The 13,815-nt window shown below is 39.6% G+C and overlaps 1 protein-coding gene across 1 annotated transcript; it reads right to left on the bottom strand.

The window, feature by feature from the left end:
• Window positions 1-9,504: 9,504 nt before the first annotated feature.
• LOC124155064 (cuticle protein 16.5-like) lies at window positions 9,505-12,532 on the bottom strand. The gene is made up of 2 exons (XM_046528804.1): window positions 12,436-12,532; window positions 9,505-10,404 (listed from the first exon to the last, which is right to left on the bottom strand). The coding sequence occupies exons 1-2, from the start codon at window positions 12,445-12,447 to the stop codon at window positions 9,955-9,957; spliced, it is 462 nt and encodes a 153-aa protein (XP_046384760.1). The 5' UTR covers window positions 12,448-12,532; the 3' UTR covers window positions 9,505-9,954.
• Window positions 12,533-13,815: the final 1,283 nt, after the last annotated feature.

The following is a 13,815-nucleotide window of genomic DNA, read 5'->3' as shown; positions in this document are numbered from 1 at the left end:
TCCAATAGAGGGTTAAGTCTGAGTATAGATTTGATGGCTATTGTTCAATATTATGCTAAAATCTTACGTATCGTTAAATCCCGAGGTGGAATAATTGGAAATTAATCATTTATTGATTTAGAAGCTTCTTTTTATCATGGATGGATATTACCACGAAATCATCCCCGTGCCTACTCCTTTAAATGGAAGTAAAATTGGCGTATGTGAACTTATTATTAGTAAATGAAATAGAATTCAGTGTATGAAATCAGAGCTAGTATTTCTTAATCGGGGGAAAATGAGCCTCAGGAGTGAATCAAATTAGCACAACGTGTCCACAAACCTGGATGGGGGCCAAAACATCTTATTTCAGTCACTAGTAAATTAATTTTTTGTGATTTATATGATAAATTACGATGGTATTAATGCTAATCGCCTACAGAAATTACGAATTACTTATACTGTGTTATGTAAAATACCCTGCAAAGGGATTTGGATCCCTTTGCTTCAGAGGTTCAAGGGACAGTATCCATCCAAAAACTGTCATTAAAATGCATTTGAGGGCGAGTCCATAATCTAGTGGTTTTTGTTTTGAATTATTCCTAGTTGTCACGCGTAGTGTACAACACAACTATCAGAACCTTGAAGAAGTTTGTAATATCACCTACATGGTTAATAATCCATTGATCGATTAATAATTGAGTATTCCATCATTATCGGCGGTCAACAGTCATGAGTTTGGATCGAGTCAGCCCTCCATTGCGAGCTTTCCCCACCCAATCAACATACGTCTTTTCCATTTTTTTTTATTACTTTTTGACTAATACAATAATTTGAGGTCTTTAACTACCATTCCTCCAATCCTCTTGTGATTCGACTGGTAGAAATTTAGGTAACAACATGAGGATTGTTACTCGTTCAAACTGAATATTTTGAGGAGGTATCTGAAGGATGTTTTAAGTTTCGGTAGACTAGAATCAGAAATGAGTAAGTTATGAAGGATGAAGTTAATTCCATCGGCCGCGATGAAATTGAGCAAAATCCAAGTAATGCAGTGATACCTTGGTAGAAGAATGAAAGAGGAAGTCATAGGCAAATGTAGTCAATGGTGATTGAGTGGCGAATGGGATTCAGATGATGAGGATGTGGATTAAGGTATGGTTAGATGCAGGCTATATAAGGAGGAATGAAAGAAATGGGAATAATATATGAGTCTCGATAGCCTAACTGGTTGGTAAAAATAAATTCCGTGGTCTGGGTACTTACCGTAGGATTCAGGCATTCTTCTATAAAATATTCTTACTCTCGGGGAGTCATCATGAGAATCTGGGTATGGATTCTGTTGGTTGTGGAGGATTTTTCGAGGAATTCCTACTTCTTCATAAATATTGTGTAGAGACGGTTTCGAGTACGGAGCTCACGCCATCGAGTTGGTTATTATTATAATTATTATTATTAAATGGTTACAAGTAGGCCATTGGTCGGACGGTGGTCGTCTCGGTACTGTTCGTTATGAGTAAGCTGATGCCTGTTTTATCCACTCCGCCATCCCTCGCCTTCCTTACTTGCGCAAATTGCCTTACTCTCAGTCACCGCCTCTATGCCAAAAACACTGAACCATACCATCTTTCATTAAAAATAAGAAAATACGAACTCTGTCTACGATTGAAATGAGGAATTAGACTTATGGAAAATAAAGATTATATTAGAACTCCTGTGACAAGTAATATAATTTGCCGTGAAAAAAAGACCTCGGATAATACTTTTTATGGTATGTGAATACATTATTATTATCTTAGCTTTCATGCATTAGTAATATAAAATTTCGTGCTATTATAAGGTTATACTTGCTATTAATTAAGAAATAGGTTAGGGGAATGAAAACTGTGTGATATAACGTCAGATAAAAAAATTTATTTTCCACTGATAAAATGGGAATTATAATTATAGCCGAAACCCTTGAACTCCCCTTAGGTGTAATTTTAGAATAGCCTGTTTGTTGAGAAACTTTTCCGAGGCATTAAAAATTGTCACTGTCATCAAAACTCCGACTTTCCTGTTAATGCGGAGTATATGTTTGATGTGAGTGCTGATATTACGTGCAACATCGTTACGAAGTAGGCTCCACTATCAGTGTAAAATAATCTTATACATCTGATCGTCTAATATTTAATGGATGAAGCTACGCCTGAGTGACATGTTATGCTAAAAGGAGGAAAATATTACCTTTTTCATTCCTCAAAGTTTCTATCCAAGCATCAAATTTATCTTTTGTGAAATACCAAACTTGAAGGTATGCCTCAACGTTTACGCAAGGAGTTTTTTTTATGTAATTGCCAAAACATACGAAAGCTGGGCTTTCAATCCCTCGCCATCACTATTCATCTACATCTACATAATACCCCGCAAGCCGCCTAAAAGGCGTGTGGCAGGGGGTGTTACGACACCAGGTCACTAATTCAAAATATACATACTTAGTTGATACGGGCGTGAAAAAACTAACCTTGAATGCAATAAAGTATGGTTACCATAATGACTCTAATTGAAGGATCGTTAAAAAAGCAAATTCGAAGAAATGTTTACAATAAAGGTTCAGAAGAGACAACCAATTGTTATTTAAAATAAATAACTATATAATAATATAAAATAAACATTTAAAATAAATGAAATAAGATTTAGTTTTCCTCAACTAACTCATAATTTTGGAAAAATATAAGTATATTTTATGCCAAACTTCCACTATATCACACCGATATCGGTAGAAATCAATCGTTATTTTAAAATATAGAGTATTTTTTGCGTACCAAACATTAAATGGTTACCACCATCCGTGCGGTAAATGATGGTCATGCTCGAGATTGTTATAGTATTACTCAAAGCCAGCTGTATTCATTTTTTTACCTGTCAAAATTAATGTTTCAATCCTGTAAAACAGACACCATATCCTAACAATGGCAGAGTCATGTGCCTTGATCTATAATGGAGCGAGAATCCGCCGAATTATCAAACCAATTGAACACTTAGAACACCCAAATCACACGGCAAGATTCCAGCAGACTGCTTTCCACGGTGATTTCAAAGATCTCTATCAAAGGAAAAAGGTGTGCGGCAATAGAAACTTAACAAAGAGCTATATCTCTTTGAGACATGAAATGAAACATACTTCACAACTATAACTACAAGTCCTAGGGAGTCTTAGCTCATGCTTTTATAATTTAATCCACCATTCTGGTTTGCTTCCCTGATCTGAATCTTTCATTTTTGATAAAGCTGTCTCCCGCGAAAGATTATTTAACTTAACCCACTAAACCCATTAAGTATGTGTACAATATTGTAAATTTAGCTGAATTAAGGGAAGAAATTCTATAAATTATAGTAACTTCAGTATTTTTAGGGGAAGACATACCGTTCTATAAACAAGACGCGATATAGATTTGTTAAAAAATGTTGTTGAAAAATTTGCCTTAATGTTTTAGGCTAGACACCTGATTAGGGTGGTTTTTTTTAAGGAATCAAAAGAGTAAACGTTTCTGTTGATAAGCAGTAAGGTTAAATTTACCAAACGAGAGCTCCATTATCGCTTGTTGCTATAAGAAGTGGTAAAAACCTACTTCACACGGCAAGATTCCAGCAGACTGCTCCAGGGGCCTTAGTATGTGTAATGTATTTACAAATGTGGGCTCAAATTCGGATGATTCCTCTAATGTGGCCAAGCACTAGAATTATTTGTGAGTTCGAAAAGTGAAGAGTTACGCCGCGCGAGTAATGGTTCACTTAAAGGGATCGCTTCCACAGGAAAAAATTAACCGTTCTAATGGTCCATTCAGAAGATGCCTCGAGAAGTCCATGACTCATTGAACGATTCATTTTCAGATCCCACAGCTCTCAGAATGTGGTAACTTTCATTCTGAAATGCGAAATAACCTCCCAGGTGAAGGGCAACTTTCGCACCAAAGATGTGCTTTTGCCACTTCCCGTATGAAGGTTATTTTATAGGTTTTCAGTCGCTGAAAAAAATATCGTAAAAATGAGTAAAAGATTATCAATTTACTTAAGAATAGTCATCCTGAAGACCAAAAAAATATTAGAAAATAAGTAAGGACAGCCATGAAAACGGTGCTAATTAGCGTTGTTCGATCTTTTGATTAGCAAGCGTAAGCATTTAAATTCTTGCCACGTAGAGTGATTCAAACTAGTGGTTTACGGATGAATGGATAGCCGTTTATCCTTTAAGACCCGACTGTTGATTACAGACAATGGCTGCCTCGCACACTCTCTCTCTCTCTCTCACACACACAGCTCCTTTTCTTCTGCGACTACTCAAATTTCTCGAGCGGTCGAGTAAGATTGCATTTTTAACTGCACATATATTATTCCTCGAACAGTGGTATAGTATGAGAGTTCCAGCAATACGCGAGAAAAATTTTATGGTAAGAAGCGGACACTCGTCAATGAACATTCACTCTTGCATTCATGAACAGTCTGTGGCGAGTGCACTCCTTGGTGCGAATATTACCCTACACATAGGATGCTATTCTGCATATCAGAATGAAAGTAAATGAACTGCCGCCATCTTTAACACCTATAACGAGTTTTCTTTTCGTGTCATAAGTCATTCAGCCCAAGAAAACGTCGATTTCGACAGGATATTCTCCACCTACAAGGAGAAGGCTTTAGTTGTCAGTATCCATGGAGAAAGAATTAGTATGCTGCGATTTGCTGACGATAAAGCAGACATAGCCGAGACTGAAAATTGTTTGGACAACAATGGCCGGATATCAGCTGAAAATCAGCAAAAATCAGCAGTTGGAAGTTTAAAAAATTATTGAAAGTAAGGACAGCACTCTGATAAAGAAATATCTTTACCAATCCTTTTCCCATACTCTGGCGTCCGTTTTAAAATTCATCTCTTCCTCCGTTAGGTAAGTAGGTAACAATAATAAGATAAATTGATCATAATTTAAGCCTAAAAATGACGATAACTCATCGAAACCCGGGTTGCGCTACGCAAAAAAGTAGTGGTATAAGTAATAATGTCCAAGAAAACTTATAATGGAATACCACAAAGTTAATAAGGAGTTTGTGAATTTCAATCTTGGGATTTTTGACTTATTATGACGACTACTTGTATGCCGGACGATTTCGTTGCCTCGTCTGAATTTGCATTTAATTATCTTGAAAGTTGAAAGACCTGTACTCACGGGAAACAAAAATAATCACATTAAGCCGAGGCCTAACATGCATCTTTCATTGACAGCAAGTACTACTGAAAAATATAACTTAAAAAATGGAAAATGCTTGCGTGAAAATGTGGGATTAGAAAGGGCAGCACCATTTTCGGAGCTGTTTTTCAAAATTAAACTGTGAACAGCTACAATAGGGAAATTGCATACTTTTTATAAACAGTATGCTGATATACTACAGTAAACACTTAGTACCGCAATATACTTTTTTCCGCTTAAAATTCAGTTTATACACTAGAAAATGACTCCCAAAAGTCTCCCGAGTTTCGCGGGCTAAAAAATACCGACCCTACTAATCTTATGCGGTTACGTCATAGTTCAGTAGGAGTCCAGATCCACGCCCAGTACTGCAGGTTTGGAAGAGCCGCGTTGCGTTTAAAGGAGAACATGGCTGAAATAAGGAAAAATTACAAAAGGTGCATTGTTCCTCTGTGCAATAACACCCCAGAAAAAATTTTCGTCTCCATTCCCACGGAGGAAATTAGAAGAAAAGCCTCGATGCATGCCGTCTGTCGGGATGAGCGTTACGGAAAAATAAGAGTATAATAAACGGAATGATAAACCCGTGTGCTATGTGAGCGAAGATAACTTTAATATAAATAATATTTCCATATATCATTGACTGAATAACTTGAAACTGAGATTCTTCGATAATTCGGCCGCCGTAGAATAAAAACTCAACTTCTCAACAAAAATCGAGATAGGTGTTTCTCGATGATTACGATGGACTCAAATTATTTGTGGCACTTGTTCAATTTCAGTTACGGAAGGACATAGGAAATTCCATGATGTTTAAAATCAAGGGAGGAAATATGAAAATATAGAGCAACGTTGATCCTCATGCATTCGAGTGCCAGCCACGAAGACAGCGTTTTCTCCTACTGTCGGCATCAAAATGATGTGCCGCTGTACTTTGCAAATTTATATCCTGGCTTCACTGCATGCTATAATAATGAACTATACGTCATTTTAAAGGAAATTTTATCCTAAATTCTGATTTATTTTATCACAAAAAAAAATTGAAAAATGTAGACACGGCCAGTGCAATGAATGACTCCGCGCACCGAAAAATTAGCCGTTTTGTCAACTTCATGAACTTTGCAACTCAACCTAAGGAAAACTACTGCGTCTACAGCATTCATCTTCCACATTAATTTACACTCATCAGTGCGGATTTATAAAATGGCTTTTGGGTATTTTTAGAACTTATATTTTGTTATAAATTAATGAAAATATTTAAACATTATCTTGTCCCATAGTTTACCCCGAAAGATAAAGGAAGTTGTAGATGGAAAAAGAATGGAATCCAGAGGTGGTCACAAAAAATGAATCGCAGCATTCTTTGATTTTATTCTACGCCGTTGCTTGCTTTTCAGAAAAAGTTGAGTCACAAGAGGAATGCTCCGCGGCCCTTGATTTGGAAACTGTGGAGATAGTGGTAGACGTGTGGATCAGCAATTTCCATTTAGTTGGTTGTCAGGATAAACCAAGGATCCATATTAAAGGTTGTCAGGCCATCGTATAAAGATAGGACTGATGTGCACCACAGGGGAAATGGGGTGTTTGAGGGAAAGTCAAACCCAAAGTTGCCCAAAGAATGTGCAGTTCTATGTTGCTCTTTCCCCAGTTAAAACCAAATAGAAATTGGATTGGGATGATATTTTCACCACGGGTTCCAGTGATAGTGAGAGTGCAGGTGATCATGGTTATCGTCGAAGGTCATCCCTCTAGGATTTCCGATACGGAATTTTTAAGTGACAACCGATCGCAATGACGATGAGCTCACCTTTAGAGTAGGTTTCAGATATATCGAGAGAAAAGCTCCCAAAATGTATTAAAGACCCTGTTTGGAAAACATTCACATTTTAATGCTACTTTAGGAAGGATTTCATTACAAAAGTAACTTATTAACACCTGAAGACGTTGTGTTTATTACATTGATCGAAGTGCGATTGACCGATTCTTTCTGCAGAATAGGAAGTGGAACTTTACGCAATTTATCGCTTTCAATGGAGGAGAAATAGATCAAATAATAGCCCTGAAGTCACAATGGACAACTCCGATACGTCTGCACTTCAATAAATGAATCATAACCACGCCGTCGCATGTATTCAAGTATGCAACCTCTACTATGGCCGTGCCGCCGTGCCTCGTCGTACTGAACTATGACGTCACTTTTCTACCAGCCAATCATCGGGCGTTTTCGCTTCTCACTTGAATTTGAAAATCTCGTGAACTTTGATGCATTAAATATCGCAAACCACGTCATAAAATAATAAAAAAACTTTCCCCGAGGTATGCAAACATATATTTTTATATAATTTTGGGGCTATTGATTATATCTGAAATATATGCAAGTTCCCTATTTGACCATGCATTCTGTGGTGGCGAAAAGAAGAGATCGCATCAGATAAGTCAGGGTCTTAGTGTTGTGGGGTTTTGTCGAGACGGCAAATTAGAGGAAACGAAGTATGAGAGATCGGAATGGAGAGATGGGTCAAACCAATTGTTGTACCTTCGGCTGGTCAACATAAATAAAACGTCGTATATTTAAAATTGACTGTATTTAAGTTTTTTTATATCGTTGTTACAGCTGTTTTGGAATCGTTCTTACATTCGTGGAGTACGCACCGCACACTCACCGTCGCTCTGTTATGATTACTGCTTGTCCCGTCGTCCCTTCTAGTCCCTTCACACGCTATTGTCTCTTCTCCCTTCCTCTTTCGAGGCACTCTTGACAATACAACCCCTTTCTCGGACACTTTAAACGCGGTCTACCCCCTCATGTGTCTCCAGACATCTGTACAGCGGCGGATACAGATGGGGGGCTTAGGGGGCGCGCGCCCCCCCTTGCGGGCCCGCCCGTATTGCCAAACATTGCAGAACCACAATAATAACTTTTATGTATCATTTAAGTGACATTATCTTGAATAAGTGTGTAATAAATTTAACTAAAATTTTCTTAAACTCTTCACGTGACTTGATTATTTTTTATTGGGATAAAAGTAAAGGTAAATCAAGGTATCTTTTGCGCCCCCTCTCGAATTTTTTTCTGTATCCGCTACTGCATCAGTATGCCTACTTTCGCCCCAAAGACCAACTATTTCATTGCCGTAACACCAATACTACTGATGATGATGATGATAGATTAAAAAGTTAGTCACAGAGAATACTTGTAGGGTATTAGTCCATCGAGCTGCCATGCTTCCGTGCCGATAGAGGGGCGATAAGTCCCGTGCGGTCCAAATGTTGCAGTGACCGCCAGCGGGGGCGATCGCGGCAGGTGATTTTCGTAGTGATCCCGTTCTTCATCTCTTCCGGAATGGTCGGACACCGTTGCGTCATTCCGGGTGAAAGAAAGAAAGAAAAAATAAATGGAATGAAAGAGAGGAAGAAAGCAGGCACTTTTACATAACGGACTCTCGACTCGACCGCTCGGGAAATTTGAGAAGTTGCGGAAGAAAAGAAACTGTGTGAGAGAGAGTGAGTGAGGTAGCCATTGTCCAATGAACTGTAATGAACAGTCGGTCATAAACGATAAACGGCTATCCATTCATCCGTAAACCACTTGTTAGGACGGCTTTATGTGGTAGGAATTTGAAGTGCTTACGCATGCTCAATTCAAAAGAAATATCACGGCTAATTAACAACCTTTTCATGCTTGTCTTTACATCTACTTTAGGTTTCTAAGGTTGGCGTAAAATATCTGCTAGGATGACTTTGTGTGGCAAGAATTTAATGTGCTTGCGTTCGCCAAATTCAAAAGAACAAATACCGCTCATTAACACCGTTTTCATGCTTTTCTTTATGAAAATTCTTTTGGCAGCTAAGGTTATATCTAAGAGTAAGATTTGTTTGATCTAGAGGATGAATATTCTTGATTTCTTACCTTATGAGGTATAAAAAATGGATAGTTAATTATTGCGACTGTAATCCTTTGAAATAAGTCTGCTTATTGCCACTTTCAGTATATTAACTACCATTGGCATGCAAACGCAACGTATTCATTCGAAATAATCTTGAGATATATGCCTACCTAAGTCAAATTAATTTATTTTAGTAGCGAACTTTCATCTCAATTACCAGCCTCAACGCCTGCCTGTCTTTGCTATTTATCCTTAAGAATTATTTCTTTTCTTGGGTAGCGTGACTAAATTCATCACATGTAGCTTTATATGCTGCATAAATTTTACGCGTGTAGTTCCTTTCCTTTGGTGGGATTAAAATAATGTGATAATGAAATTGAGTTGGGTTAAAAGAATACTCTTTCATAAATAATTACAAACATTTATTCATCTTTAAAAATAAAACAGCTATTTCATGCACAACTATTAAAAAAAACACATGGGTTACTATCACTCGAGGAGATTGGCATTAACAAGATAGTAATTCCTCCACTGGAGGAAGACGAAAACAGTATTCTAATCAGAAATGGATTGGAATAGTACCAAAATAGGTTAAGTGTAGTGTTGGGAGAAGGAAGGTGAGTGAAAGATTCCGAATACGGGTAAAGAGTTATGGGCAGTAGTTGTAAGGCTTGAATCAGTCTTGGTTCGCGTGAGCTGGAACGTGATGTAGGTATTTTTCAGAGAGATGCGGAGATCCTCTTCAAACCCGTCCGACGAGATCTCGAGCGACACTTGGTGGTATAGTTTGATCCTCTTCCTTGAGTCTCGCTTGCCAGATTTGACGACTGATCCACTTTCGTAATGAAAATACTTTTGTTTACGTCTTAGTAGGCGTAGGTGATTCCGTATCCGTTGAAAGTCATGTGAGCGACTGCGGGGGCAGCAGAGTAGGCCACTCCAAGGAGACTGGCAGGGGCTGCCTTTGCGACCAGGGGCGCAGCGGGTGCGGCGTAAGCGGTCTTCACCACGGGTGCGGCGTAGGCAGCAGGAGCGGCGTACGCGGTGTATGCGGGAGCGGCATATGCGGTCTTGACCACGGGTGCGGCTGCGTAGGTTGCGACGGCTGGTGCGGCATAGGCAGTCTTCACGACGGGCGCAGCAGCGTAGGTGGCGACGGCGGGTGCAGCGTATGCGGTCTTGACTACGGGTGCGGCAGCGTATGTCGCAACGGCGGGAGCGGCTGCGTATGCCGGGGCGGCAGCGTAGGTGACTCCGGCAGGTGCGGAGATAACACCAGCGTTAGCAACGGCCAGGAAGGCGGCAAGGATAACCAGCTGGAAGGAAAGATGTACGGAGGGTTAGCTTACGAAACTTCTAGGAAAATGCCGTGCACGCCCTGAATGTTATCTATCAAAAAATAAGTCAGATCGCAGCGATCATTTCTCGGGTCTCACACGGTGTAATGTCCTCTAGTACCTATATCTCCATCCGACGTTTAGATGTGCGACTTGCCCATCGTCCTTAGATACATAGGAATCCAATGCCATTCCGTCCGCCCCTCAAGGACGATCAGCGAGTGGTACATATTACCTTCGAAAGGAGATATGGAGGACCTTACCCGGTGTGAGACCAAAAAAATCTTCACTGCCATTGTTCGCCGGAGAAAAACAAGACATTAAAACATGGCAGATAAATCCATGTCAATGAATTTTTTGACAGGCATCATTTACCTCAAGTCCTGTCTGAAAACCTCTGAATGCAACTATGTACTTTTTATTCTTCATTGGGTTGATTTACCATTTCTATTCCCGAAAATGAAATCTAAATTTATCCGAGTGGTACTTTTTTGGGTTTTATGTAAATATTAAGTAGTTTCCGAGCTTCTCGGGACAGGAACAATTGAGGTGTCAATTCTCATTATGTGTCAAAGGGGATTAAAATTTCCTGCTTTCGATTGGCTTATAGCATCCTTTCTTCGTTCCTCGTCTATTTCCTGGAATCGCATTGTGACGTGTTTGAAAAAATGTAAACAAATACTTCTATATTTTGCTAGAAATATTTAATTTTCGATCCCTGGACATACTTAGTCAGCGCTAATCATTCTTCAGAAAGGTATGAAAGCTATTTCACCACTCGAAAAATTTTCAGTCAAGCAGAAGAAATAATTTTGTTTCCTGCCGACAACATTAGCAAAATAATAAAGAGAGATACTTTTCGTTCTTAGTGAAATCATTTCGTATTTAATTAAGATAATAATAAGTTATTTTTCACATTTTGCTGCTAATAAATATCATGAGATTTACCGAGAGTAAACATCAATGTCTGCGACATAGGGTCAGTTGGAATTTCTTCCACAAGGGATCCTTTGATCGGGAAACATCTTAATACATTTCATGCTGAGACAAGTTCATGATGCTGTTTACAGTGACCTTAGTGCTCATTTATCTCTCCGAATACAAATTAAAAGTGCTGCGTTCCCAGTGAAAAACGGTCTGTGCAGAGGTATATAAAATAAGTGTGGATTGTTTGTTAGAAATACGGACCACGGAGCATTTTAAAAGCAGTGTAAATTAAAGGAATAGAAATAACCTTTATAGAAGTTGGAATACGAATTATTTGACGAATAATATCTATCAGTGTTTTCTTCTTGAACAGAATTAGTGTGGCTCCAAGATTCCCGCATGAGAATATTCATTTATGCCCTCAAATTCAAGATGAAATTGAAAAATTGTGAGATGTGCACCGCATTAAAAATGATTCGTCTTGTTCAAAATATGATCAGATATTTTACCGGTGAGTTTGCGATTTTAAAGGATTATCACCGGGTACTTCAGCACATAATTTCCGACATTTCGACTCTCTCGTTGTCCTCAGGGCTATGAATAACTCTCAACTAGAGAGTGGAAATGTCGGTCGTCATATTCAGTAGTATCTGGTATTCTTCCCAAAGAGCACAAGTTTACTAAATCACCGGGGTGTCGTCGAGTTTGTCATTACTGGTATGCCGGCCTCGGTGGCGGCGGGGTAAAGTCTTCGCCTGCCGAACATGAGGTCGCGGGTTCGAGTCCCGCTTGGGTAAGTTTCCCTTATCCAGGGCATGGTTGTTCGTGTACGTTTCATTGTTGACTTTGTTGAATACCCCGATTTAAAATGGCCAATGAGAGCTGTATTCGGAGGTTTGGGAATAAAATAAATAAAATAAAAAATTCTGCGGAAGAAATTTCAATGGATACTACGAATGTATGGAAATAAAATATAAAAATTCGTAAGGGGTTGTAAATTTATAGCCCTCTAGGGCCCAATTAAAAGTAGGAGAGGAGTTAGGAATTGGTAACCTAGATGTGAACAATGAAGGGCTACATTACCTTGAGTGCCATGTCTGCGGAGGTTGTGTTACGTTGATCTGCTTCGGTGTGTCGACCAAAGTGCCTCTTGGAAGAGTGGATGATGATCTGATCACCTCGCCCCGTATATATACGCGCGTATCCGTGCAGCCAATAACCACACACGCTCACACACACACGCGCACGCACGCGGACCAAAACCGGAGGATTATGCCACAGGGACGGATGGGTTACGTGATCCGACGAGCCAAACAGGGGATGGTGTGAGGGGGCGGAAGGGAAGGACCATTTCCCCGTGGGGTGGGATCGAGCTCATTTCTCTTTCACGCACAGCGGGAAGCAAGTGGGGGAAACAAGAGGAGCGGTAGGTGAACTCTCTTCTCAGTGCGGAATAGCCACACGAAGGGAACCAATATCATCTGGGCGGAGATGGAAATATGATCATTTTTTCCATTATTAAAAAAAATTATAACTCACTTTTTTAGGGGAATATTATTTATTTTTAGGTTGTTAATGTGCCATATTTTCATAAGAAGGCACCAATTTTCAAATAGCTGTAAGGTAATGCTCTGAAGTGCAATTTTTTTGTGGCAATAAATTAAATTTTTGATAAACCCAGTCCAATTAGCAATATTTGGAATAAGTTCAACCTATTCAGGTATTATATAGCGGAAGTTTGACGTACTGAAATGAAAGGCACATTTAATTTCCTCAATAATTTAATGGGTAAAATGATTTTCATTTCAATAATTACAATATCCAGTTGAACAGAAAATATGTTTAAAAGCGTTGGTATACACGATACAATGATTCATATTGATGATATCGTTAGAACAGCAAAATTCCCAGCCCATCAGGTGGAATTTATTTACATTCAAGATCAGGAGAGACGGATAGAGAGAGAGGGAGAGAGTGAAGAAAAAAATGGAGGAATGATGTTGCGTGTTATGGTCCCCTTTTCACTTTCGCTCCAGAATGCCCATCCTCTCTCTCTCTCTCTTCGACTGCGGGAGGCGACGAGGGAGGAGCGGGGGCGAAAGCGACTGTGGAGGCGGAGAGAGAGAGAGAGGGGGGGTTGAGAGAGTTTGGCGGGAAGTCGTGGAGCCATCCGTCCCGGGAGCTAGTGGCACGCCCTCGGCTGGGTCCTCGCCAGCACTCTATCCATGGGGCCATGGGCGTCGTCTTCCTTACCTGGGAAATAATGGTTTAAGCCCTTGGAGAATGTGGGGTGAATGACAATCATGGGAATTCACGTAAGTTACCATGGGACAAAATTCCGTGGTTCGATTCCCGGTATGGGTATTTAGCGGACGCGATCGAAAGATGAGGATAATTGCGCCATGAGGACAGGGCATGGAATGAAGGGTAGAGAGAAACCTGGCGTCGGCATTAGCCTGCTCT

Source organism: Ischnura elegans, chromosome 3, assembly GCF_921293095.1.
Source record: "Ischnura elegans chromosome 3, ioIscEleg1.1, whole genome shotgun sequence".
NCBI classification, from domain to species: domain Eukaryota; kingdom Metazoa; phylum Arthropoda; class Insecta; order Odonata; family Coenagrionidae; genus Ischnura; species Ischnura elegans.
This window is presented reverse-complemented; position numbering and strand designations above follow the sequence as displayed.